Here is a 26,476-nt window from a genome sequence, read left to right as displayed (position 1 = left end):
TTTCTTTTTGGCCGTGCCCTGTGGCATGTGGGATCTTAGTTCCCCTATCAGGGATCAAACCTGTACCCCTTGCGGTGGGAGCGTGGAGTCTTAACCTCCGGAGCACAAAGGAATTCTCTTAAACTAAAAAATTTTTAATTTTGTGTTTATTTATTTTGGCTGCACCATGCAGCTTGCAGGCTCTTAGTTGCCCAACCAGGGATTGAACCCGGGCCCCCAGCAGTAGAAGCACAAAGTCCAAACCCCTGAACCGCCGGGGAATTCCCCCGTCTTAACCATTTTAAAGCATACAATTCAGTGGCATTAAGCCCTTTCACAGTCATGTGCTGCCACCACTTCTATATTTCCCAACCATCTTCGTCACCCCCAAAAGAAACTTCATGCCCATCAGCAGACACTCTAATCTCCCAACTAACTGGCAGCCCCTGGCAACCACTAACCTACTTTCTGTCTCTGTGGATCTGCTTGCTTTGGGTGATTCATACAAAAGGGAGCATGCAGTAGTGGCCTTGCGTGTCTGGCTTCTCTCACTTAACGTCACGCTTTCAAGGTTCATCCAGGCTGTAGCAAGTGTCAGTACTTCGCTGGTCTTGTGGTGGAGTAATATGCCATCAGGTGGAGATGGCTCATTTTGCTCATCCATCTACCGGTGGATGGATGTTGGGGTTCCCACGTTTTGACGATTATGCATATTGTGTATGGGGTTTGATTGTTTTTCATGGTATGAACAGCCTCTTGTGGGCGGTGCTATTATTATCTTCAAACGGAGGAGGAAGTTACAGTCTCGGGAGGCGGTTTCTCAGGACGTGAAGCTGGGGTGGAACCGGCAGCTCTTGGTAGCAATGGGTTTAGCTCCCCTTTCTGTCCGGTCGGGCACACCTCTGTGTTTTAGGACTTCGGCTGATGCCAGGGGTTGAGTCCTGGTCAGTCTGTCAGGATTCAGCAGGCCCTGAGAGGCACCAAGACCTTCCCGGTGATGCCACTTGGCATCCTGGCACCTGCATCCAGGCTGGCACTGCTGGGGGGACATGAAGGAGGCAGGGTGGCTCGAGGGCGCCCCCTGAAAAAGGAGCCAGCATGCTCTCAGTCACCCCTGCTTCTCCCAGCTGTGTCTTGAGCTCCCTTCCCTGCCAGGAGCGCTACACCTGCGGGCCTCTCAGCAGGTACCCAGGTCCATCATCTGCATCACCGTCCATTCGGTTGCCAGGTGCCTGGGCTCTTGTTTTGTGGCTTAGCATCCTCTGGAAACTCAGAGTAAAGTCTGATTGCCGTAGTCTGTTGTATGTGCCCACCCCCCACACCCAGCACCTCTGTTCTTAGTCTGCCTTCGCCCATGCTCAAGGGCTTGGGGCTCCTTGTGTTCCTCCCATTCTGCCTCCACTAGCCCTGCCTCCTGCACCGGGCCCTCAGCCTCTGGGATCCCAATGGCATCATCTCCCAGCCCATCCCTGTGGACTAGCAGCCCCACTCCTGCCTTGATGCTCCTTGGCCAGCAGATGCCCCTCTTAGGGTCCTGGATCACAGCGAGGTGAGGGCTCTGCCTTTTGTGTCTGCGTCCTTGGCATCTGGCAGGTGCCCAGCAAATCAGAGGCACTCAGTACATGTCTCTCAGAGTGATGGGGGCACCCATCAGGGGATGAAGCAGACACAGCTGTACCCCAGGGGGGCATCTGTCATGCCCCCACTCCCCTGAGATCAGCACAGATTCTGGAGGGAAGGAGCAAGTTGTATTTTGTATGCCTGCCACCAGGCTCGAACAGTCCTGACCACCCCATAGTGGACGTGGGTGAATGTGGGTCCCCTATTTCCTCCCAAGTCATGTAGGGGAGGCTGGACCCTGCAGGGGATTTGGGGCTGGCTTCTCTGCTCCTAGTCTCCACCTGCCCTCCTTCCTGAGTGTTGTCTCTGATCTCCCGATCTATGCGATTCTCCTTCCTCCAGTGAGCACAACCCCTCCTAGCATAGCAGGGGGCAGGCTGAGCGGCGGGGCCGGGGCCGGGGCCAGGGCCAGGCAGAGACCCCATGTCCATAGCCACTCCTCACTGCCCCCCTGCCCCTGGCAGGCACCCATCCAGTCTGTGCCTGTAGGTTTGCCTACTCTGGCCTTTGCAGATAAATGGAATCACACACCTGTGGCCTTTTGGGTCTGGTTCCTTTCCTTCAGCAGGATGTGTTCAGGGTTCATCCACGTTGTAGCTGGCGTCAGTAGTTCATCCTTTTTTATGGCTGAATAATAGTCTGCTGTATGGATAGAGCACACATTTATTAAATCAATTTTAATCAAATATTCTTTGTTTCCTTAAATATGTAGTTTTTTTTTTAGTAAACAAACTGACTATGGGAGGAAAGAAAAGATTTGTGTTCCTGGCCTTTTTCCTCCTTCACTTTTATTGACATATAGTTGATATACAGCACTGTATAAATTTAAGGTGTACAGCATAAAGATTTGGTTTACATAGATCATGAAGTGATTATCGTAATAAGCTTAGTGAACAGCCATCATTTCATATAGATTCAATTAAAGAAGAAACAGAAAAAAATTTTTCTTGTGATGAGAACTCTTAAGATTTACTCTCAGTAACTTTCATGTATAACATACAGCAGTGTTAATTATATTTATTACGTACTATCATCCCCAGTACTTTTAATTTAATTTTTATTATATTAGAGTATGGTTGTTTACTACGTCATGTTAGTTTCAGGTATGCAGCAGCGTGATTCAGTTATCCATGTACATTCTTTTTCAGATTCTTTTCCCATATAGGATATTATAGAATGTTGGGTAGTTCTCTGTGCTATCCACTGGGTATAGGACCTATATAGTAGGCCCTTGATGATTATTTTATGTATAATGGTGTGTATTATCTTTGTTCCTAGCTCTTAGTTTACCCCTCCCCTCCACCTCTCCCTTTTGGGAACCGTAACTTTGTTTTTGGGAACCGTAACTTTGTTTCTGATATCTGCAAGTCTGTTTCTGTTTTGTGAATAAGCTCATCTGTATCATTTTTTAGAATCCATGTGTAAGTGGCACCTGTGGTGGTCTTTCTCCTTCTGATCCCGCTTAGTATGAGGGTGCATCCTTGTTGCAGTGAATGACAGTATTTCCTTCTTTTTTATGATTGATGAATATTCCACTGTATGTGCCCATCTTTTTTATCCATTCCTCTGGCGATGGACGTTTGGGTTGCTTCCATGTCGAGGCTATTGTAAATAGTGCTGCAGTGAACACTGGAGTGCATGTATATGGTTTTCTTCAGAAATATGCCCAGGGGTGGCCTTGCTGGATCATATGGTAGCTCTGTTTTTAGATTTTTAAGGAACCCCACACTGTTCTCCATAGTAGGTGCGCCAACTTACATTCCCACCAGCACTGTAAGCGGGTTCTGTTTTCTCCACACCCTCTCCAGCATTTATTGTTTGTAGACTTTCTGATGATGGCCATTCTGACTGGTGTGAGGCAGTAACCTCACTGTAGTTTTGATTTGCATTTCTCTGATAATTAGTGATGTTGAGCATCTTTTCACGGGCTTATTTGGCCATCTGTATGTTGTCTTTGCAGAAGTGTCTGTTCAGATCTTCTGCCCACTCTTTGAGTTTTGTTGTTTCTTTTTTATATTGAGCTGCATGAGCTGTTTTTTTAATCCATTCACCTGTTGAAGGACATCTGCGTTGTTCCTACGTTTTGGCTGTTATGCATAGGGCTGCTGTGAGCATTTGTTTACGGGTTTCTGTGTGGATGTACATTTTCGTTTATCCTGGGTACATGCTTAGGAGCAGAATTTCTGGATTCGGTATAAATCTATGTTTAATTAGAAGAGGAATCACCAGACTGTTTTCCATAGTTGCTGGATCATTTTCCACTCCCATCTGCAACGTCTGAGGGATCCACTTTCTCCATAGTATCACCAGTGCTTGATAGTCTCTGTTTTATTTTCATTATAGCCATAGAAGGAAAAAAATTTAAAGAAGATTACACAAGTTATCCCTATTAATTGCAGGAAATTTAAAGGATGGATACGTAGCTCAGCAGGTAAAGAATCTGCCTGAAGTGCAGGAGTCCTGGGTTCGATCCCTGTGTTGGGAAGATCCCCTGGAGAAGGAAATGGCAACCCACTCCAGGATCCTTGCCTGGAAAATCTCAGGGACAGAGGAGCCTGATGGGCTACAGTCCATGGGGTCGCAAAGAGTCAGGCATGACTGAGCGACTAACACTTACTTACTTAAGCAAAAGTAAGGAGCTGGAGGAGACAAATGTCCTGTCATGCTATCATCTGGAACAATCTACTGTTTTGTTGTAGCCTTTTCCTAATTTTTCCTTTGTACACACTTGTATATCAATGTGTTAATGAGATCTTTCATGTAAATAAGATCTTTGTTGCCTGTTGGTTTTCCCATAGAATGATACTCCATGAGCATTTTTCTGTGTCCCACAATACTAAAACAATTTTCAGCATTTATTTAACCAGTTTTATGTGGCCCAGCATTTACCCAATTCTTTTGAATTTTTTTTTTTTTACTGTTCGAAATAGGCAATGGTGATTACTCTTATGTATTTATCTTTGTATATTTGTCTCTGTTCTTTAGGATTCATTCCTAGGGACAAATTGCTGGTTCAGAGCACAAATGCCAGGCACTGTTGAGCACAAATATAATATGAGGTAGAATAATTCTAAATTTTCAGCGAGCTATAGATGGAACATAATTCTAGATTTTCTAGTAGCCACATTAAAAAAAAATAATGAAACAACTGAAGTTAATTTTAATGATGTATTTAACCTAACTAAAATATTTCAAATATAATTAATAGAAAAGTTATTAAGACAGTTGTCATGTGTTTTGTAATAAGTCTTTGAAAGCTGGTATGTTTTTTCACACATCAGCCCATCTTCATAGCTACTTGTGGCTGGTGGCTCTGTATTGGGCCCTGCAGATGTATACTTTTCCTTTTAAACTTTTGATACAAAAGCGACAGGTCAGCCCCCACCCCGTCCCCCGCAACCCTGCCAGCCCTGGATGAGGCAGATTAAACTCCCACCAGTCCCATGGAAGGGTGTGCATTTCCCTCAGGTTGAAATCTAAAACCCCAAATAACCAGGTCCCAGATGCCAGGCACTGAGGTGTCTCTGCCTCTCGTTCCTATGGCAACTGTGACCTCACAGTGGGGGTGGGGGGAACAGAGAGGGCTCAGAGTGAGGAGCAGGGAAACTTTGAGAGGGATCATGAGATCAAGGGATCATGAGAACCCTTGAGGGAAGGACAGACAGGGCCTTCCAGGGTGTGACATGGGCACATGTGTATCGGGGACCCTGTGTGACAGGATCAACCTGGGAGGCTGGTGATGAGGGCACATAGAACTTTGTTAAGGACTGAGTTCTTGGCTCCGAAGGTTTGGGTGCCCAAAAGAGGGAACCCGAGCTGGGGGAGTTTTCCTCCTAATTCCTCTGCTTTCAGTGCAGCAGGACAGAAAGGTGTGTGGTGCACACGTGTGCTTGTGTTTTGGATGGCGTTAGCTGAAAACTCTTCATTAGAGAAATCTGGCCTACGGTGGTTTATAGTTTATTCACCGTTTCCTGTCTGTGTGGCCTTGGACAGGTCTCAGTGTTCCCATCTCTAGGTTGGGGGAAAAGCTGTGCCTGCCTGGTAGGATTGATTGAGGCTTATGTGAGCCAAGGCTCGTCAAGAATAGAGTCGGGCGCTGTGCCCAGGACACAGCTTGATGAATGCCTCTTGTTAATTAACAGCTATGGTTGTTGTCATGATGGTGCACTAACTTTTTAAAAACATTTTATTTATTTATTTTTGTCTGTACTGGATCTTTGTTGCTGTGCCCTGCGGGCTTTCTTTAGTTGTGTCGAGCCGGGGCTACTCTGGTTGCTGTGCTTGGGCTTCTCATTGCAGTTCCCTTGTTGCGGAACACAGGCTCTAGGCGTGCAGGCTTCAGCAGTTGCGGCACACAGGGGCTCAGCAGCTGCGGCTCAGGGGCTTCGTTGCCCTTTGGCATGTGGAATCGTCCGGGACCCGGGATTAAACCCGCATTCCGAGTTGGCAGGCAGATTCTTTACCCCTGGTCCACCAGGGGCATCCTAAGTTACTTTGCTGCGTCTTTACTGAGCCATCACTCACCCCCTGCATCTCACGCCTTTACAGTGTGCTCAGCTTTTAGTGTCGGAGAAGGCGATGGCACCCCACTCTAGTACTCTTGCCTGGAAAATCCCGTGGACGGAGGAGCCTGGTAAGCTGCAGTCCATGGGGTCACTAAGAGTCGGGCATGACTGAGCGTCTTCACTTTCACTTTTCACTTTCATGCATTGGAGAAGGAAATGGCAACCCACTCCAGTGTTCTTGCCTGGAGAATCCCAGGGATGGGGGAGCCTGGTGGGCTGCCGTCTCTGGGGTTGCACAGAGTCGGACACGACTGAAGCGACTTAGCAGCAGCAGCAGCTTTTAGTGTAATCAAAGGGTTGGATAACAATCTCATTCTAGAACCTTGTCAACCCCCTCTGAAGAAACTCCTTTGCTATTATCAGTGATTCCTTCTCTCCTTTCTCAGCCCCAGACAACCACTGGTCTACTTTCTGTGTCTGTGGCTTTGCCTCTCTAAGCGTTTTGTGTAAAGAGGATTCTGCCAGGCGTGGGCTTTGTGATCAGCCTCTCTCACTTAGCACAGTGTCTTCAAGGGAGCTCATCTTTCTTGGAGATGGTTTAGCAGCATGTGTTTGGCTATAATTTCTGATCATTATTTTGCAACAAATCAGTGTATTTTTGAATTTTCTATTGAAATATAATTGATTTATAGTGTTGTATTAGTTTCAGGTGTACAGCAAAGTGATTTAGTTACATATATTCTCTTTTAGATGCGTTTCCATTATGGGTTATTACAAGATACTGAGTATAGTTCCCTGTGCTATACAATAGGACCTTGTTGTTGGTCTATTTCCTATATAGTGGTGTGCTTATGTTAATTCCAAGCTCCTAATTTATTCTTCCCTCCCCTTTTGCCCCTTTGGTTAACCATAAATTTGTTTTCTATGTCTGAAAGTCCACTTATACTTTGTAAATTCATTTGTATCATTTTTTAAGATTTCACACATGAGCACTATCATATGAGAATTTCTTTCTTGGTCTGATTTATTTGATTTAGAATGCTAATCTCTAGGTCCATCCATGTTGCTGCAAATGACATCAGTATATTTCTTTTTTTTTTTTTTTTTTTGATCTGTGGGGACTCTAATTGGCCAGTATACTCTGATCACCCGGGCTTCCCAGGTGGTACAGTGATAAAGAGTCTGCCTGCCGATGCAGGGGACGCAAGAGATGTGGGTTCGATCCCTGTGTTGGGAAGGTCTCCTGGAGTGGGAAATGGCAAACCACTCCAGTGTTCTTGCCTGGGAAATCCCATAGACAGAAGAGCCTGGTGGGCTGTGTCCATGGGGTCCAAAAGAGACAGACACAGCTGAGCGACTGAGCACGCGCACACACACATACACAATCCGATCACCCAAAGGGAGGCAGTGTGGGGTGTCAGTTACAAACAAAACAAGCAGACTGAATCACACATGTTCTGTCAGACAAACTATGTTCATATCCTGGGGCTGCTTCTTTCTAAGTTTAGTGACCTTGAGCAAATTCCCGATCCCCTCAGGACCTCCATGTTCTTGTCTATAAAGTGGGAATTGTCGGTCAGTCACAGGGTCACGGAAAGGATTAAATAGTACATGTGTGCCCAGGATGTGTACTTGCCAGTGAATGATTCACCATTAACACTATTGTTGAGATTCCTCAGCTGTCCCATATGGGACCTGCTTAAATCCTTATATGACCAATAAGTATACATTGTATATTATGGAAGATTTGGAAAATATAGATGAGTGGAAGCAAAACAAACAAGAGTCTTTAATCCCAGTGTTGAGAGATAATTGCTATTATTATTTTGGGAAAACAAGTTGACTTCCATTACTTGCATGCATTGATGTATATTTAGATGTTCCCCCCAATATGGAGTCTTGCTGTCTTTGTAGCAGGTTGTTTTAGACAACATTATGTTAGAATGTATGTTCCTGTTAAATACACAGCTGTCACTTTTAAAGTCAGCATCCTTTTTAAAATCTTTTTTTTTTGGCTGCACTGCCCGCCCGGCATGTGAGATCTTAGTACCCCGAGCGGGGATCGAACCTTCGCCCCCTGCAGTAGAAGTGCAGAGTCTTAATCACTGGACCACCAGGGAATTCTCAGCATCCTTTTTTATTGTTTTAATTGGCTAAACACACCATAAAGTGGGAGCTTCCTGGATGGCTCTGTAAAGAACTAACCTGCAGTACAGAAGACACAGGAGACACGAGTTCGATCCCTGGGTTGGGACAATCCCCCAGAGGAGGAAACAGCAACCCACTCCCGTATTCTTGCCTGAAAAAATCCCATGGACAAGAGGAGCCTGGTGGGCTACAGTTCAAAAGGTTGCACAGAGTCAGACACAACTGAGCACGCACACACACACCATAAAATACTTAACTGACCTGCTTGTGGGGGGCACTGAGATTGAGTCCAGTTGTTAAGCTGTTGTGGAGAATACACAGTGAACACACTTACAAACTCATCTCACTGTACCTGTTGGATTTATTCTTTCAGGATAAATCCCCGACATGTAGATTACTGAGCTTTTCAAATGTCTTATTGCATGGTCATCTATAGAAAACTGCATCACGCATGAGCATACAGTTCCAAAAACTTTTCAGAGCTGTGTAACCTGCTGCTGGGTCAAGAATGAAACATTTCCAGCCCCCAGAAACCCTCTCATGCCCCATTCAAGTTACTACCCCGTCAAGGGCAACTGCTGTTGTAACTTTATAAAAATTAAGACTTTGTTATTAGCCATTTTAGGTTAACAGCAAATTAATGGGAAGGATAAGAGATTACATGCACCCCAGCCCCCAGGCTTCCCTGGTGGCTGAGATGGTAAAGAATCCACCTGCAGTGTGGGAGACCTGGGTTCAATCCCTTGGTTGGGAAGATCTCCTGGAGAAGGGCATGGCAACCCACACCAGTATTCTTGCCTGGAGAATCCCCATGGACAGAGGAGCCTGGCGGGCTACAGTCCATGGGGTTGCAAAGAGTCAGACACCACTGAGCGACTAAGCCCAGCACAGCACGCCTGCCCCAGCCCACATGCGCAGCCTCCCTACCATTAACACCCCCTGCAGCGTGGGGCCTTTGTTATAATTGATGGATCTACACTGACACATCAACACCCAGAGTTCATGGTTTACATTAGGGTTACGTTAGGTTCCTTGGTGTCCAGGCTTCCCTGGTGGCTCAGACAGTAAAGAATCTGCCTGCAGTGCAGGAGACCTGAGTTCGATCCCTGGGGTCAGGAAGATCCCCTGGAGAAGGGAATGACCATCCATTCCAGTATTCTTGCCAGGAGAATTCCATGGACAGAGGAGCCTGGCAGGCTACAGTCCATGGGATCACAAAGATTCAGACACGACTGGGCAACTAACACTTTTTCACTTCACTTTGGTGTCCTACATTCTTTGAGTTTGGACAAATATATAAGGTTCACACAGAGTAGGTTCACTGCCCTGAAAATTCTGTGTGCTTTGTCAGCTCATCTTCCCCCTGGTAACCACTGATCTTATTACTGTCTTGGTAAGTTTTGCCTCTTCCAGAAGGTCGTGTAGTTGGAATCATACCGTATGTAGCCTTTCTAGATTGACTTCTAATACTGCAGATGAGCTCTGCCGGGTTTTGTGCTTTATATAAATGGAGTCATAAAGTATGTACTGTTTTCATACCTGGCTTCTGCTTGTTATTATGTTTTGAAAATCACCCTAGTTAATGGCCTACTCTGCGTTCATTTTCTGCTGTATACTATTCCATTATTTGAATATACCACCCACTTTGGGCTTCCCAGGTGGCACTAGTGGTAAAGACCGTGCCTGTTGGATCCCTGGGTTGGGAAGATCCCCTGGAGTAGGAAATGACAACTCTCTTTAGTATTCTTGCCTGGAAAATCCCGTGAAGAGGAGCTTGGTGGGCCACCAAGAGTCAGACATGACTGAGCGACTGAGCCCTGAACACCCACTTTATTCTGCTGCTGTGGGGCATTCAGGTAATTTCCAGTTTGTTGTTGCTGTTCAGTTGCTAAGTTGTATCCAACTCTTTGCAGCTCCATGGGCTGCAGCACTCCAGGCTTCCCTGCCCTTCACTGTCTCCTGGAGTTTGCTTAAACTCATGTCCATTGAGTCAGTGATGCCATCCAACCATCCCATCCTCTGATGCCCCCTTCTCCTCCTACCTTCAGTCTTTCCCAGCATCAGGGTCTTTTCCAGTGAGTTGGCTCTTCACATCAGATGGCCGCCAAAGTATTAGAGCGTCAGTATTCAGCATCAGTCCTTCCAAGAATATTCAGGGTTGATTTCCTTTAGGATTGACTGATTTGATCTCCTTGTAGTCTAAGGGACTCTCTAGAGTTTTCTTCAGCACCACAATTTGAAAGCATCAATTCTTCAGCTCTCAGCCTTCTTTATGGTCCACCTGTCACATCTACACATGAATACTAGAAAAACCATAACTTTGACTATAAAAACCATCACTTTGTTGGCAAAGTGATGTCTCTGCCTTTTAATACACTGAGTTTGTCATAGCTTTTCTTTCAAGGAGCAAGTGTCTTTTAATTTCATGGCTGTAGTCTTGTGTTAGTATGTGCTAAATTGCTTCAACTCTTTGCAACCCTATGGACAGTAGCCTGCCAGGCTACTCTGTCCATGGGATTTCCCAGGCAAGAATACTGGAGAGGGTTGTCCCCCTCCAGGGGATCTTCCCGATTCAGGGATCGAATCCGCATCACTTACATCTCCTGCATTAATAGGTGGGTTCTTTACCACTGGCACTACATGGCTGAAGTCCAGGGCTCTTCAGATCATACTGCCATGAAATCCTTCTACATATCCTCTGATTGAGTGCAGATATGCTTTTTTTTTTTTTTTTAATTTGGCTACACTGGGTCTTAGTTGTGGCATGTGGGATCTAGTTTCCTGACCAGGGATGGAACCTGAGTGCCCTGCATTGCAAGCACAGAAATGCATGTTTGGACCACCAGGGAAGTCCCAGCAAATATGCATTTCTGTTGGGTGCATGGGCCAGACCATGGAATATGTGAATGTCCGTGCTAACATACATGTGACGTAAATGGCTGTATTTTTCTCTGGAAAAGTAGTGACTGTCCCCAGGGCTTCCCTAACCTTTCCAAGCATCAGTTTCTACATCTGTACCATGGGATGTGGCCCCCTTCCCGTGGTTTCCTGAGAACAGATGAGCTAATGCTTGGAGATGTCCCACTCTCCCAGCACATGGCAGGCCTTCAGGATGGCTTGGTCGTTGTAGTGATACTTTCTAGCCAATTACAGCTTCTAGAGAAGCTTGAGAACTCTGAGTTGTAGATTCTTGAATAGATGACAGCTGGAGCCTAAGGCTGAAAAGAAAAAAGAAAAGAACATGAAGTAAGGTGGCCACTTGACCCCAGATATTAGCCGCCTTAAACAGGAAGAGAAAAGGTGCTTGAGGGATGAGAGATGTTGAGAGAGTGGTGGGAGGAGTGAGCCCTGCCCCAGGCCAGAGGCAGTTTCAGAAATTTTTGCCTGAACTGTATGCAGTCCCCCGGGGCTTCTCGGGTGGCACAGTGGTAAAGAACCCACCTGCCAATGCAGGAGACACGGGTTTAATCCCTGGGTCAGGAAGATCCCCTGGAGGAGGAAATGGCAACCCACTCCAGTATTCTTGCTTAGGAAATCCCATGGACAGAGGAGCCTGGCGAGCTGCAGTCCATGAAGTTGCCAAGAGTTGGGCACAACTTAGTGACTAAACACATACATAGTCCCCAGACACCAGACTTGAGGGCCTCGAACACCAGGATGTTCTGGGAAAAGAGGCAGTGTTGCATAGCGGTTTAGGGTGGGGGTGGTCTTTGGAGTTGGGGAGACTTGGGGTTGAATCCCAACTCTGCCAATCACAGTTGTGTGAGTACAGCACCCTCCGAGCTGCACTATTCAAATGATGTAACAGAGGAGAAAAGTATCTGTTCACAGGGTGTTTTGAGGAGGAGGTGAGAAGGTACACAGAAGTGTCTAATATTGTGCATTTCGTAAAGCAAGCATGTGGGTGGAAACTCTCTAAATCCTGGAACCCACCAGGTCTGGTCTTAGCTGTGGAAGAAAACAGGACCCACCCACTAAAAATGGTAATTAAAAAGCAAACCTGTATGTGGGTTTTCTGAAACAACTGGGGATAGGGAGAGGAGGAATTGGCTGAAGACAGTTCAGTTGGTAGAGAATCTGCCTGTGATGCAGGAGACCTGGGCTCGAAGATCCCCCAGAGAAGAGAATGGTGACCCCTGCAGTATCTCCCCTGGAGAATTCCATGGACAGAGGAGCCTGGCAGGCTACAGTCCCTGGGATCACAAAGAATCAGGCATATAGATACCTGTGTGTTTTTTAGGGGCTTCTCAGGTGGCACTAGTGGTAAAGAACCTGCCTGCTAATGCAGGAGATGTAAGAGATGTGGGCTTGATCCCTCGGTCGAGAACATCCCCTGAAGGAGGAAATGGCAACCTACTCCAATATTCTTGCCTGGAGAATCCAAGAGGAGCCTGGCAATCTACCGTCCATAGGGCCGCAAAGAGTCGGACACGAATGAAGCGACTTAGCTTCAGAAGGTACAGTCTTCCACTGATTTATTTATGTTCCAAATGTGATGGGTTTATTTTATTTTACTCTGATGCAAAACCAAAGATTCCACTACCGCACAGACACCAGTATGTTACAAGGTCATGAAAAAGTGGTGTGGGACATGCAGGACATGGTGGATGACCACAGGGTCAGGTCATCTCCTTTGTACATGACACTACACCTTCCTGAGGAACACGTTGAAAATAACACTGTGAAACTGAAGGGTGGCACGAACGTGGCAACCTCTGGGCATGCCTCCAAACACGCCTCCCCTTAGGATGGGCTCCGAACCCAGGCTTCAGTGTGGGGAGGATCAGAATCCTTCAGAAGAATAAGAAGTTCATGCTTTTGAAATTTCACACAAGAATTTTAAGGCCCAAACACATTTCTCTTCACCTCCAAACCACATTAAGCTTCCATTTCCAATCCCAGCCCGACTGTGTGCCCTCCTGCATTGATGTTCTTTCCATCGATTAGAGCTGACAGGGTCAGTTGCCCTCCAGGTCGAAGGGTCTGAGTGTAACCCAGTCCAATCAGGCTGGTATTATTTACTCAAGCAGAGAGAGAAGTTCTAGAGTCCAGCGTGTACTTAGCAGAGATGCCAAAGTGGGTGTTGTTCCCCTCACCCATCCACGTGACATTTATTAACATTTCAGTCTTGTTGCTCACCTTCTGGTAGACGGACCCTCCAAATTCGTGCTGTTATTCCTGTGAGTGTGCAGCTGGAGGTCTGCGGCTTTGTAACCCAAGGCAAAATTATTCTGTGACAATTTGGAATCAGCTGTGTCAGAACTCATCTGATAGCAAGTCAACCTTCAAAGGCCAGCACAGCCCAGCCATAGATGGTTGGCCAGAAAAATCTATATCAATATGACTGCCAAGACTGAAACAATCCCCTTTATAGGAGGCCTTTAATTTCCCACTCTTCTTTCCTGTGTGCAGTACAAATATGGTATTAAGAGTCGGTTGCAATTCTTCAGCCAACTTATTCTCCCAAGCGATTTCTGTCCCAGGAGTATTGTCTTTGTTCCACTCTTGGGTGAAGGTCAGGCTGTAGTTACCAACCTTGTATTTGCCTCTAGGTTGCCTGATGCTTTCCCTGTATCTGTGTAAGCATTACCAGAAGTAGAAAATTCCACTCCACTGTATGACTTGGTTCCCAGATCTATTTTGACCATGCCAAATCCATATCCTTTATTGAAGACATCTTTAGCAGCCTCTCCTAGGTCACAGTAAGTCAGTTACCCCATCTCCGGCCGGAGTGCCTCTCCACTCTGCCTGGGGCACCGCTGAAGGTCTTCCAATCTGAGAATGTAGTATGTCTTTCCATCTGTTTATGTCATCTTCGATTTCTTTCATCAGTGTCTTGTAGTTTTTCAGGTTATAGGTCTTTTGCCTCCTTAAGTAGGTTTATTCCTAGGTATTTATTCTTTCTGGTTTAATAGGATTATTTCCTGAATTTCTCTTTCTGCTCTTACATTGTTAGTGTATAGGAATGCAAATGATTTCTGTGTAACTAATTTTGTATCCTGCAGTTTTACCAAATTCATTGAGCTTTAGTAGTTTTCTGGTAGCATCTTTAGGATTTTCTATGTATAGTATCATGTCATCTGCAAGCAGTGACAGCTTTACTTCTTTTTCCAATTTATGTTCCTTTTGTTTCTGTTTCTTCTCTGATCGCTATAGCTAGGACTTCCAAAACTATGTTAAATTTAAGTGGCAACAGTGGACATCCTTGTCTTGTTCCTAATCTTAGAGGGAATACTTTCAGCTTTTCATCATTGAGAATGATGTTAGCTCTGGGTTTGTCATATATGGGCTTTTTAATGTTGGGGTAAGTCCCCTCTGTGCCCACTTTAGGGAGAATTTTTATCATAAATGGATGTTGAATTTTGTCAAAAGCTTTTTCTGCATCAGTGGAGATGATTATATGGTTTTTATTCTTCAGTTTGTTAATGTGGTATGTCACCGACTGATTTGAGGATATTGAAGAATCCTTGCATCCCTGGGATAAATCCCACTTGATCATGGTGTGTGTTCCTTTTAATGTATTGTTGGATTTGATTTGCTAGTATTTTGCTGAGGATTTTTTTTTTTTTTAGTATTTATTTACTCATTTATTGGCCGTGGTGGGTCTTCATCGCTGCACACAGACTTTCTCCTGTTGCATCTAGCGGGGGTTACTCTTCATTGGTGTGGGGACTTCTCATTGTTGCACAGGCTCGAGGCATGCGGGCTTCAGGAGTCGCAGTGTGTGGGCTCAGTAGTTGCGGCTCCCGGGCTCTAGAGAGCAGGCTCAGTAGTTGTGGCACATGGGCTTAACTGCTCCAAGGCATGTGGGATCTTCCAGGACTAGGGATCGAACTGATATCCTTTGTGTTACAAGGTAGGTTCTTAACCACTGGACCACAGGGAAGCCCTATTGAGGAGTTTTACATTTATGTTCATCAGTGATACTGACCTACAATTTTCTTTTTTTGTGTGGTGTCTTTGTCTGATTTGGGTATCGGGGTGATGGTGGCCTCGTGGAATGAGCTTGGGAGTGTTCCTTGCTCTGCAGTTTTTTGGAAGGGTTTCAAAAGTATAAGTGATAACTCTTCTCTAAACATTTGATAGAATTTGCCTGTGAAGCCATCTAGTCTTGGACTTTTGTTTGTTGGAAGATTTTTAATCACAGTTGCAGTTTCAGTACTTGTAATTTGTCTAATTTGTATTTTCTATTTCTCCATGGTTCAGTCTTGGAAGGTTGTACCTAAGAATTTGTCCAGGAGAGTTCTCTGGCAGTCCAGTGGTTAAGATTCCACGCTTCCATGGCAGAGTGTGCGGGATCAATCCCTGGTCAGGGCACTAAGATCCCACATGCCATTCTGGGCCGCACAGCCGAAACAAAACCAATAAACAAATAATCTTTTTTTTTTTTTTTTTTTTAAGAATTTGTTTCTTATAGGTTGACTGTTTTATTGACTTACAGTTGCTAGAGTAATCTCTTATGATGCTTTGTATTTCTGTGATGTGCATTGTAACTTCTCAGTTTTCATTTTATTAATTTGAGGCCTCTCCCTTTTTTCTTGATTAGTCTGGCTAAAGGTGTATCAGTTTTCTTTATCTTTTCAAAGAACCAGCTTTGAGTTTCATTGATCTTTTGTTTTCTTGGTCTCTGTTTCATTTATTGCTGCTCTGATCCTTATGATTTCTTCTACTAACTTTGGGTTTTGTCTGTTCTTTCTCTGGTTATTCCACGTGTAAGGTTAGGCTCTTTATTTGAGATTTTTCCTGTTTCCTGAGGTACCATTGTATTGCTATAAACTTCTTTCTTAGAACTGCTTTTGCTGCATCCCATAGGTTTTGGATCATTGTGTTTTCATGGTCATCTGTCTCGAGGTGTTTTTTGATTGTGTCTTTGATTCCTTTGGTGACTTATTTAATTTTGCATATGAGATGGATATTCACTAAACTTAAACATGGTCACTGTTTCACTCATTGTGTGAGTCAAATCATTTGCAGTACACCTTAAACGTCTACAGTGCTGTGCTGTACATCAGTTATATCTCAAACGGGAAGGGAAAAAAATGAAACAGTTGAGGTTATGTAAATACATCGCCCACAGCAGCAATGATCAAAAGTCTGTTTCTTTTCCTTCCACTTCCCCCGCTTTTACCAGATTCTCTGTACTCTTCTGACTACAGGTCTTCCCCGAATCACTTCTGGCACCAGCCTGAACCATCTCGCCCTCCCCTCCTCCTCTGTTTCTTAATACATGACACACGAAGCCCCTTTCTCATCGGGGAAGACACCCATCTTCAGGAGTGGGAGGGGAGAAAGCCAGACAAGCCGATACGATCTCTTTTAACGAGCTGAGGAAGGAGAGGGTGACCTGGTTCACGTTTGTCCTGTTTGCCAGGAGCTGTTATTAGTAGTAATTGTCTTACTGCTGAGGGGGTCAGAGCCAGCAACCCCAGCGCTGTGTTACCAGGAGGAATGGCAGACCCTTTCTCTGCTTCTTCATCCCACGCTTAGTTTTGCCTTGGTGGGATATGACCCGAGAATGAACCGAACAGGAGAGTGGGGATGAGGGTCCAGCCTGCCTCCTGCAGCTCTGAGTTCAGAGGTCAGTGATGCCTTTTCTTTCTTTCTTTTTTCCCCCCTGCAGTCTCATCAGACCAGATTGAGCAGCTCCACCGGAGGTTTAAGCAGCTGAGCGGAGACCAGCCCACCATCCGGTAAGACGGGCAGCTGGGTGTAGGCGTCGGCAGGACTGTGGTCCTTGAGGAGGTCCTTTCTATATATCTCCTCCCCTGAGTGCTGGCTGGCTCTGCCAGAGCCCCTGGGTGGTCCCATTTCCTGAGACAAACTTGTAGTTCCCTCAGTGCTTTGGGTCCCTTCTAGACAAGCTGTCCTTAACTGGGGTAGGGGGGAGGAACCCCACCTGGTTCTAACTGGGGTCAGAAGATTATAACTGAGGGAAGGGAAAAGACAAAAGGGATGAAAAGCTGGTCTGTCAACCACTTTACCCCGACTTCCCTGGGACCCCAGACACATAGGGAGGGCCTGTCGAATGCCAGGATCATGGTTCTAACTGGGGTCAGAAGATTATAACTGGAGGGAAGACAAGGGGGATGAAAAGTTGGTCAGCCACTTTACCCCGACTTCCCTGGAACCCCAGGCATAAAGGGCGGGCCTGTCGAATGCCAGGACCATGCCCAGTGCCAGGCACCCCAAGTTGAATCAGTTGCGGTGTGCCTCAGTTCAAGAGTTGGATGCTGTTACGAGGGTGTCTTGACTCTGCTTCCTCCGGTCAGTAGTTCCAGCTCCAGACAAGATGGTAGGCGGCAGCTGTGGATTTCTGTCTAGGAAAACCACCATTTTACGTTGCGTTATTTCATGTGAATCTCTTAGAAGGTGGGTGGTTTAACTTTTTTCTGAGGAGGAATGCCTCGGACTGTGCGTCTCCTCCTGGGAGCGAGTGTTCAGTCTTGGGTAGTGGCCATGTCATTTCGAACCAGGCTATGAGAGTTCCTCGTCAGTGAGTTGATCTGACTTGGTGAGGAAGACGCTTCGAGCCGAACTGTTTCCAACATAAAGCGAATGCTGTCCTGCCACAAACTATCTAACAGATGTAGTTTCCTAAAATAGGCATGCAGAGTCTCAAGGCTACAGACTTGGAACTTTAAACCTTTTAGTAGTCCAGGAAAGCATCTTGTTTTCTTAGTAAGTGGATTTAAAATTGACCCAAGTTTGAATGGAAAACATGTAAATACTGTCCACTTTGTCCCATCTGTCTAAACAATGGCATGTTAATCCAGCGCGTCATAGTCTCAAGAGCATCTGTTTCCAGAGTTCAGAGTCTGGTGGTCTCAAGGTTCTGGGGGCCATTGATCTTGATTTGATTGGATCCAAGACAGAAGTAAATGAAATCAGGACTGACTTTTTAAAGTTTTAAGGTTTATTTATTTATTCATTTGTGATTCTGCTGGGTCTTTGTTACTGTGTGTGGGCTTTCTCTGGTTGCACCAATCGGGGACTACTCTGTTGCAACGCTCGGGCTTCTCATTGCAGGGGCTTCTCTAGTTGCAGACCCCAGGCTCTAGGCATGCGGGCTTCAGTAGTTGAGTCTCACGGGCTCTTGAGCTCTGACTCAGTAGTTGTGACACATGGGCTCAGATGCCACACAGCATGTGGGATCTTCCCAGACCAGGGATCGAACCCATGTCCCCTGCATTGGCAGGCAGATTCTTAACCATTGGATCACCAAGGAGGCCTAGGACTGGCTTCTTGAATTCTACACAGTCTCTCTTACTAATCCCAGTAATGAGCCCAGCAGATCCTCTGGCTTCCTATGGGATCATATGCCCAAGGCTGAGCCAATCACTGTGGCCAAGGGTAACCAGCAAACTGTGTTTTTTTCCCCCAGAGCTGTGAGTGAGCAGGGCGGGGTCACCTGCCAAGGGCAGGGGTGGAGGGTGTGGTGATTTCCCAGGACAAGGTGGGCTTCCTTGGACCAGGGGCTGAGGAATGGATGCAGGTCTCAGGTGAGCTGACACAGGTATACCTGGATGTTGGAACAGGGAAGTGTCAAGGCATCCTCTGTTTCTTTAGAAGTTCATGGGCACATGTGCTATGCCAGGCAGGCAGTACCTGTGCTTGGGGGACAGGACCACCATGCAACTCTTAATTGGGGGTGTGTAATGGCAGAGCCCCCTTTCTCAAGATGATTTTCCAGCATGCTGTGCCCCCAGCATGTCACAAGCTGCCCTGGGCTTCTCGTTGTTATGTGTCTGGGGTCCATGGGTCTTGGTTTGGTGAGAGGCCTCAGGTTTCAGTTCCACACATGTATACTTTTCAGACTTGGGGGAAGCAGAAGCAAAAACCCAGGCCTGGGAAACAAATCATATTTGAAACATCTGTGTCCCTGGCTGGTTGACTTTGGGTTAGTTGCTATGTTTCTCTGAGCCTGTCTCTTCTGTAAAGTGAGCGTGGTCATTTGGGATTTGATTTGAGCATTAAAGATGAGCAGACGCACATGGTACATTTCTGTTCTGAGCTGGGTTGGTATTTGGCAAACAGGACTGTCATCATTCCACCATTGGTGAGGTCATGAGGATGCACCCAGAGGTGCCCAAGCAGTGGCCACTGATCCTCAGGCTGGAGTGGAGGTGGGGAGGGAAGGTGCTGTGTGAGCAGGAAGCCCTCCCACTCTGAGGCTCTAGCTTTGGAGCTCAGACTGTGTTGCCCAGCAACCCCTCATGGGCTTTTCCAAGGATATACTAACGTGTTGAGCTCTACACTTTTTTTTTTTTTAATTTTATTGTAGTATAGTCAATTTACAATGTTGTATTAATTTCTTCTGTACAGAAAGTGATTCAGTGTTACTTATATATTCTCGTTCTTCTTCATTGTGATTTATTTCAGGATACTGAATATAGCCTCCTGTGCCATACAGTAGGACCATGTTGTTTATCCATTATTTTCTTGTAGAAATATAGTTGGCATACAGTATCGCATTAATTTTGGCTCTACAGCAGAGTGACTCTGTTATACACATGTATAGATTCTTTTTTATAGTCTTTTTTGTTAAGGTTTATCCCAGGAGACTGGATGTAGTTCCTTGTGCTATATAGTAGGACCTTGTCGTTTATCCATTCTAAATGTAATAGTTTCCATCTACTAACCCCAAACTCCTACTCCCTCCTTCCCTCAACCCTCTCCCCCTCGGGACCCACAAGCCTGTTCTCTGTGTAAGTCTTTTTCTACTTTGTAGATAGGTTCATTTGTGCCGTGCTTTGGATTCCATGTATAAGTGGTATCATGTGGTATTTGTCTTTCTCTTTCTAACTTCACTCACTGTGAGACAGACTCTCTAGTTGCATCCATGTTGCTGCAAATGGTGTTATTTCGTTCTTTTTATGACTGAGTAATATCCCATCGTGTATATGGACCACATCTTCTGCACCCGTTCCTCTGGCAATGGGCATTTCGTTTGCTTCTGTGTCTTGGCCGCTGTAAACAGTGCTGCAGTGCACACTGGAGCGCATGTGTCTTTTTGAATTATGGTTTTCTCCAGACGTATGTCCAGGAGTGGGATTGCTGGATCATGTGGTGGCTTTGTTTTTAGTTTAAGGAATCTCAGTGTTGTTTTCCATAGTGGCTGCACCAATTTACATCCCCACCAACACTGTAGGATTCCCTTTCCTCCACACCCTCTCCAGCATTTGTTATTTGTAGATTTTTTAATGACAACCTTCTGACTGGTGTGAGGTGATACCTCATTGTAGTTTTGATTTGCATTTCTCTCATTAGTAATGCTGAGCCTCTTTTCATGTGCTGCTGGCCATCTGTATATCTTCTTTGAAGAAATGTCTGTTTAGGCTTTCTGCCCCTTTTTAATTGGGTTGTTTTGTTGTTGTTGTTGAGTTGTATGAACTGTTTGTATATAGAAGCCCTTGTCAGTCACATCATTTGCAAATATTTTCTCCTATTCCATAGATTGTCTTTTCCTTTTTAAAAAAATAGTTTCCTTTGCTGTACAAAAGCTTGTCAATTTAAATATTTCCTATTTTTTTGCTTTTATTTCTATTGACTTGGGAGACTGACAAAAAAAAAGTTGATATGATTTTATGTCAGAATATTTTGCCTATGCTCTCTTCTAGGAGTTTTACGATGTCATGTCTTATGTTTATGTCTTCAAGCCATCTTTTAGTTTATTTTGTGTAGATTATAAGGATGTGTTCCAACTTCATTGATTTACAGGCAGCTGTTTAACTTTCCCAACACTGCTTGCTGAAGATTGTCTTCTTCCCATTTTATATTCTTACTTCCTTTGTCAAATATTAATTGACCATAGGTGTGTGGGTTTATTTCTGGGTTCTCCCTTCTGTTCTATTGATCCATGTGTCTGTTTTTGTGGTAATACCACACTGTTTTAATTATTGTACTTTTGTAGTATAGTCTGAAGTCTGGGAGAGTTATGCCTCGTGCTCAACTTTTTTCCTTAGGATTGCTTTGGCAATTCTGTGTCTTTTATGGTTCCATGTAAATTTTTGGATTATTCTAGTTCTATGAAAAATGTCATGGGTAATTTATAGGGATCACATTAAATTTGTAGATTGATTTGGGTAGTATTGGCATTTTAACAATATTCTTCCAACTCAAGAACATAGGATATCATTCCATTTCTTTGAATCTTCTTTAGTTTTTTAATGTTTTATAGTTCTCTGCCTTTAAGTCTTTTTACCTCCCTGGTGAGGTTTTTTTCCTGAGGGTTTTTTGTTGCTGTTGTTGCTGTTGTTGGGGGTGGGGGCTGGTATAATTTTAAAAGGTATTTTTACATTTTCTTTCTGATGATATTTCATTATTAGTGTAAAGAAATGCAACTGCTTTCTGAGTGTTAATCTTGTATCCTGCTACTTGGCTGAATTCATTTATCAGACCTAGTAGTTTTTTGTGGAGTCCTTAGGATTTTCTATATGTATAGTATCATGTCATCTGCATATAGTGACAGCTTTGTCTCTTCCTTTCCAATCATTCTGTATATAATAGTTGGCATCTGTTAACCCGAAACTCCCAATCCCTGTCTCCCCTGACCTCTCCCTTCCACCTTGACAACAGGAGTCTGTCCTCTATGTCTGTGGGTCTGTTTATGTTTTATAGATAAGTAGATTTCATATTTTAGATTCCACATATATAAGTGATATCATATGATACTTGTTTTTGTCTTTCTGACTTACTTAATGTGATAAATTACTCTGGGTTCATCCATGTTGCTGCAAATGGCATCATTTCATTCATTTTATGGCTGAGTATGTATGTTCCACATCTTTATCCATTCCTCTGTTGATGGACATTTAGGCTGTTTCCTTGTCTTGGTTATAGTGAGCGGTCTACACTGGCTCTTTCCCACCATTAGTGTGTGTGCAAATCACTGGGGAATTTTGCTAAAATGTGGGTTTTGGTTCACAAGACTGGAGTGGGGCCTAGGACTCTGCATTTATAACTACCATAGGCCGTCTTGGTGAGGTTGGCCTTGCCTAGCACCTGGGAATGGACCCAGTTTGCCCTCCAGGCTTGAATAGGTGGAGGGGGCACCCCTCCCCCAAGTGCTGAGTGGTCCAAGTGCAGCCTCCTACTTCCCACGCCTTGTAGGTCAAGCCAGGACGTGGGAGAGTTTGAACTGGTGGCTCCGCCTGCCACCCTGCCCCCGCTTACCCATCTCTTGCCCCCGCTTACCCATCTCTTGCACAGCCACCCCCAGGAGCACCATATGCATTGCCTTCCCAGCCCTGCCCTCAAGGAAGCCCTGACTGTGTCCACCTGGACCCAGCAAGTAGCCGCTGCTCCCTAGCTCTGAGGGCTCCCCAGCCAATGTCATGTCCATGCTCTTTAGCCGGGGTCCACCACGGCCTTCAGCTGCTGGGTTTTGCTTTGTTGAGGTCTCAGTGTGGACACCACCTCCTCCAAGACACTCTCCTGCCCCCTGCATCCCCACAGACCCCTCCTGGGGGTGCCCCAGCCTAGCATTTGCAGCACAGAATTGTAACTGCCCCTCTTCCAGCCACCCCCACCCCCTCTAACAGACAGCCGGCCCCTTTGGGGAACAGAAGCTGGATCTCTTCTTTGGTTCTGGTGCTGAGTCCAGGGCTCCTGACAGGATAGATGCTCTGGGAGCAGCTGATTGAATGAACGGATGAATGAGAGCAGTGAAGTGAGGAACAAGCGAATGAGCACACTGGCCGGAAGAGTTCTCCGTAACGCCAAGCATGGTATACATGAGACCCGGCGTTATTAACAGCCCTCCTTCACAGGGCTTACATGTTTGTGGTGAAAGGATTTATCTGGGGGCCTGGCATGTGGAGACAGTTCACAGATAATAAGCCTTATTATTTCCAGCGTGCTTTGTGCCGCATAGTCTTTAACGTGCGCCTTAAACGACCCCATAGGTAGGGGAGGAACACCTGCTCGCCCCACCTGAGACGTGGGAAAGTGAGGCTCAGAGAGGTCACATACCTGGCCCCTGGTCACACAGCTCACAAGTGGAGGAGCTGGGACTCAAGCCGGGTGCTGAGATCCCTCTGTAAGGAAGCTGGGAGCCTGGCTGTGACTGGCGAGTGTCCAGTAAGGACCTCAGTCTCCCTGCTCTGCTCTCTGAGGACCCTGCGCCCTGACATCCTGGGATGGGGGCACCATTAGCGACACCGCGGCCCCTGCTCCAGCGTCTGCAGCCTCTGCTGAGCAGGCGGTGTCAGCTGCACTCGGTGACAGGCCAGCCCAGCCTGCAGGAGGAGGTGACCCCACCCAACTGTAGCGCTGGTGCAAACAGGCCTGCGTGCAGGGCCCCCTCCCGCCCCTGGAGCTGCTTTGCCCGACCCTCATCCACCCTCCAGGGCTGGAGAAAGGCGTGGGGGCAGCTTTTCCCGTCCTCCTAGGCTTTCCTGCACATCCTCCCTGGGCAGAAGGGGTGAGCAGCCCCGGACAGTGTTCTGGCCCCCAGTCTGCCACGGGTTTCCTGTGTGACCCCAGGCTGAGCCTTCAACCTCTCTGATCCTCGGGCACGTTCAGAAAGCCTTGCTGGGATGTCGGAACATGGAAAGAAGCTTTGTTTCTTTAGTGCCTAGATTTGTGAAAGTCGTTGACCAGGGTCCCCTGAGCGTGGCCCCTAGCACCCCAGTCTGGGAGGGGTATGGGTGGTTGCAGGCCCTTCGGCCCCCTCCTCTGAGAGAGTGAAGGGCCTGGACTTTTGAATACAGCAGTGCAAAAGGCCCCATTCACACCTGCAGCTTTTATACATAGACTTGCAAGTTACATCTAAAAGCTTAACGAAGAATTGTGTCTCTGAATTTATGACTTTAGTAAGTTGAGGGTAGCTTTAAAAAAAATATCAGAGGGTAAAAACTGCCAAAATTGATTTTAATTTTGTTGTTTATTTATTTGGGTGTACTGTCTTAGTTGTGTCTTAGTTGCGGCATGTGGGATCTCGTTCACTGACCAGGGATGGAACCTGGGCTCCTGCATTGGGAGCACAGAGAACCAACTGCTGGACTACCGGGAAGTCCTGAAAATTGATTTTAATTTTAACCCCCGACTTCCTACCGTGTCTGGTCGTGTTCCCTCTTTTGCTGAAGATCATGTAAGGACATTCAGGGGTGAGTTTACCCTGAGGCTTTCCAAGTCAGGGCCCCACTCTGTATGGGTTCCACCCTGCATGGGTTCCTTACAAGGCCCAGCACTTGAATTTTTTTTCAATTCCTAATGGTCCATTCTTTTTCTTTAAGAAGGGTCCCCCAGATTATATGTGTTTCAGGATCCCACAAACCTGAGAGCACCTTGATCACAAAGCACTTTGTTCTAAGGGGTCTTGGTGAAAAATGCGTGATAGAAAATGTTCCTCTGACTCATTTTTCGAGCACCTACTATGCAGAGACTTCTGTCCTCAAAAGCTCTCCTTCTAGAAGGAAGACCCTCCATAAGCAAGCTCATTAAACGATACTGATTTTAGACAATACAAGAATGGCTTCTTGTACTTTTTCTCCCTTTAGTAGGGTCCCTTAGGTGTCAGATGTTTTAAACAGCAGCCTTCTACTTCCTGAGAGCGCTCTGGCAGGCTCACCAACCCCCAGAAATAGATGCGATAGAATCCTTCAAACGTAGTGATGCAGGCCAGGAGGGCGCCTGATTAGATAGAGCTGCACTGCAAAAATAGTTTTAGATGAATACTGGACACATCACATGTGGAGTGATTCCTGGGATGAACGCAACCACAGATGTACATGAGGAAGAGAAAGGAGGCAGTTGCCCACTGCCCGCACCACCAGAGCCCCAAGCAGCGTTCTGATGGGCTTGATCCCCAGAGCCAGCAAAGTCCCAACCCCAGGGCTTGTTTTACACCCCTCGGCAGTGCCTCCCATCGCTTTATCAAGTGAGAGGTTAGCTTGGTGTTAGGAGCTGCCATTACCTGTGTGGTCTTAAGGGTCTCGGGGACCCTCTGAAGTTCACACCATTACTCCATCTGACAGGTCAAGAAACTGAGGCTAAGAAGGTTAAGGTCCCACAGCTTAACCTGCAGGAAGGTTAAGGGCTGGCTGTTGGAATAGCCAGAGCCCTGGAGCACTGTGATCACATCGCTTTTCTCCAAATTAAGTCACTTATTTTTCATTTTCTAGATTTCACATACAAGTCATAACATACAGTATTTATCTTTTTCTGATTTATTTCACAAAGCATAATATCCTTCAGGCCCATCCGTGTTGTTGAAAACGGCAAAATTTCATCCTATTTATGGCTAATATTCCATTATATATATATATATCACATCTTTTTTATCCATGTATCTTGTCGACAGACTATTAGGTGGCTTCCATATCTTGGCTATTGTAAATAATAGTGCTGTGAACATGCGGGTGTATGTGTCTTTTTTAAGTCACTTTTTAACCTAGTTACTTTGCTTTTTAACCTGTCAAGTAGCTAAAGATTTACTTAAAAAAAAAAAAAAAGTATGCCTGACAGTGAGAGAATTGAGGCCCCGCTTAGATCGCGAGGCTGTTTCACAGCCCGTATTTACCGTATTCAAGGAGGTAACCAGGCTTCCCTGTTGGCTCAGTTGGTAAAGAATCCGCCTGCAATGCAGGAGACTCCGGTTCGATCCCTGGGTTGGGAAGATCCTCTGGAGAAGGGAAAGGCTACCCACTCCAGTATTCTGGCCTGGAGAATCCATGGACAGTGTAGTCCATGGGGTCACAAAAAGACACTGTGAGCGTCTTTCACTCAGGAGGTAACCAGACCTCTCTTTAAAGCCTCAGCTGAGATGATGCACATTCACTTAGGAAGAAAGACCCACAGTTACTTGTAACACTGGCCAGGAAACATCAGGAGGGAGTGGCCCCGGGGCTCCCACACCTGCTCAGGTGAGGGCAGATATGAGAACGGGAGCCATGAAGGTGTCAGCTTGGTGTGAAAGGTGCCTAGGTGTCCCTCGGAGCGGGAAGAAGCTTTCTAAATGGTCTTAGATATATTAGTGGTGACTCACATAAAAAGTCTTTTTTTAAAGAGATTCTTTTCCCAGGATGATAAATACTTGACCCAGTCATTGCTTTACAGAAGCAGGCGTCAGGACCTTCTGTGGTGGGTTCTAGTGCTGAGGACGTTGAATGAGAAGTGAGGCTCCCTCTGCCCCAGGGGGCGGGGGCTCTGTTGAGGTGTGCATGTGAGTGTGAGCGAGGAAACTAGCATATAAGCTCATGATATATGACGATGGAGGAAGGAAG

At 45.9% G+C, this 26,476-nt stretch overlaps 1 protein-coding gene and 1 pseudogene across 8 annotated transcripts in view; one reads left to right on the top strand and one right to left on the bottom strand.

Moving 5' to 3' along the window:
* Positions 1–26,476, top strand: part of TESC (tescalcin) — a 65,283-nt gene that overhangs the window by 12,771 nt on the left and 26,036 nt on the right. For 6 of the 8 annotated variants that reach the window (XM_045163074.1, XM_045163079.1, XM_045163077.1 and 3 more), the window contains exon 2: positions 16,873–16,942. In XM_045163074.1, coding sequence (XP_045019009.1) covers positions 16,873–16,942 — 70 coding nt within the window. Of the gene's footprint in view, positions 1–5,932; positions 6,233–16,872; positions 16,943–26,476 lie in introns of those variants that run through there. The other 2 variants (XM_045163075.1, XM_045163072.1) reach the window with 2 other exon arrangements.
* LOC102400464 lies at positions 13,131–13,954 on the bottom strand (annotated as a pseudogene).

Source organism: Bubalus bubalis, chromosome 17, assembly GCF_019923935.1.
Source record: "Bubalus bubalis isolate 160015118507 breed Murrah chromosome 17, NDDB_SH_1, whole genome shotgun sequence".
NCBI classification, from domain to species: domain Eukaryota; kingdom Metazoa; phylum Chordata; class Mammalia; order Artiodactyla; family Bovidae; genus Bubalus; species Bubalus bubalis.
The sequence above is the reverse complement of the archived record's forward strand: the minus strand, read 5'-3'. Positions and strand labels throughout refer to the sequence as shown.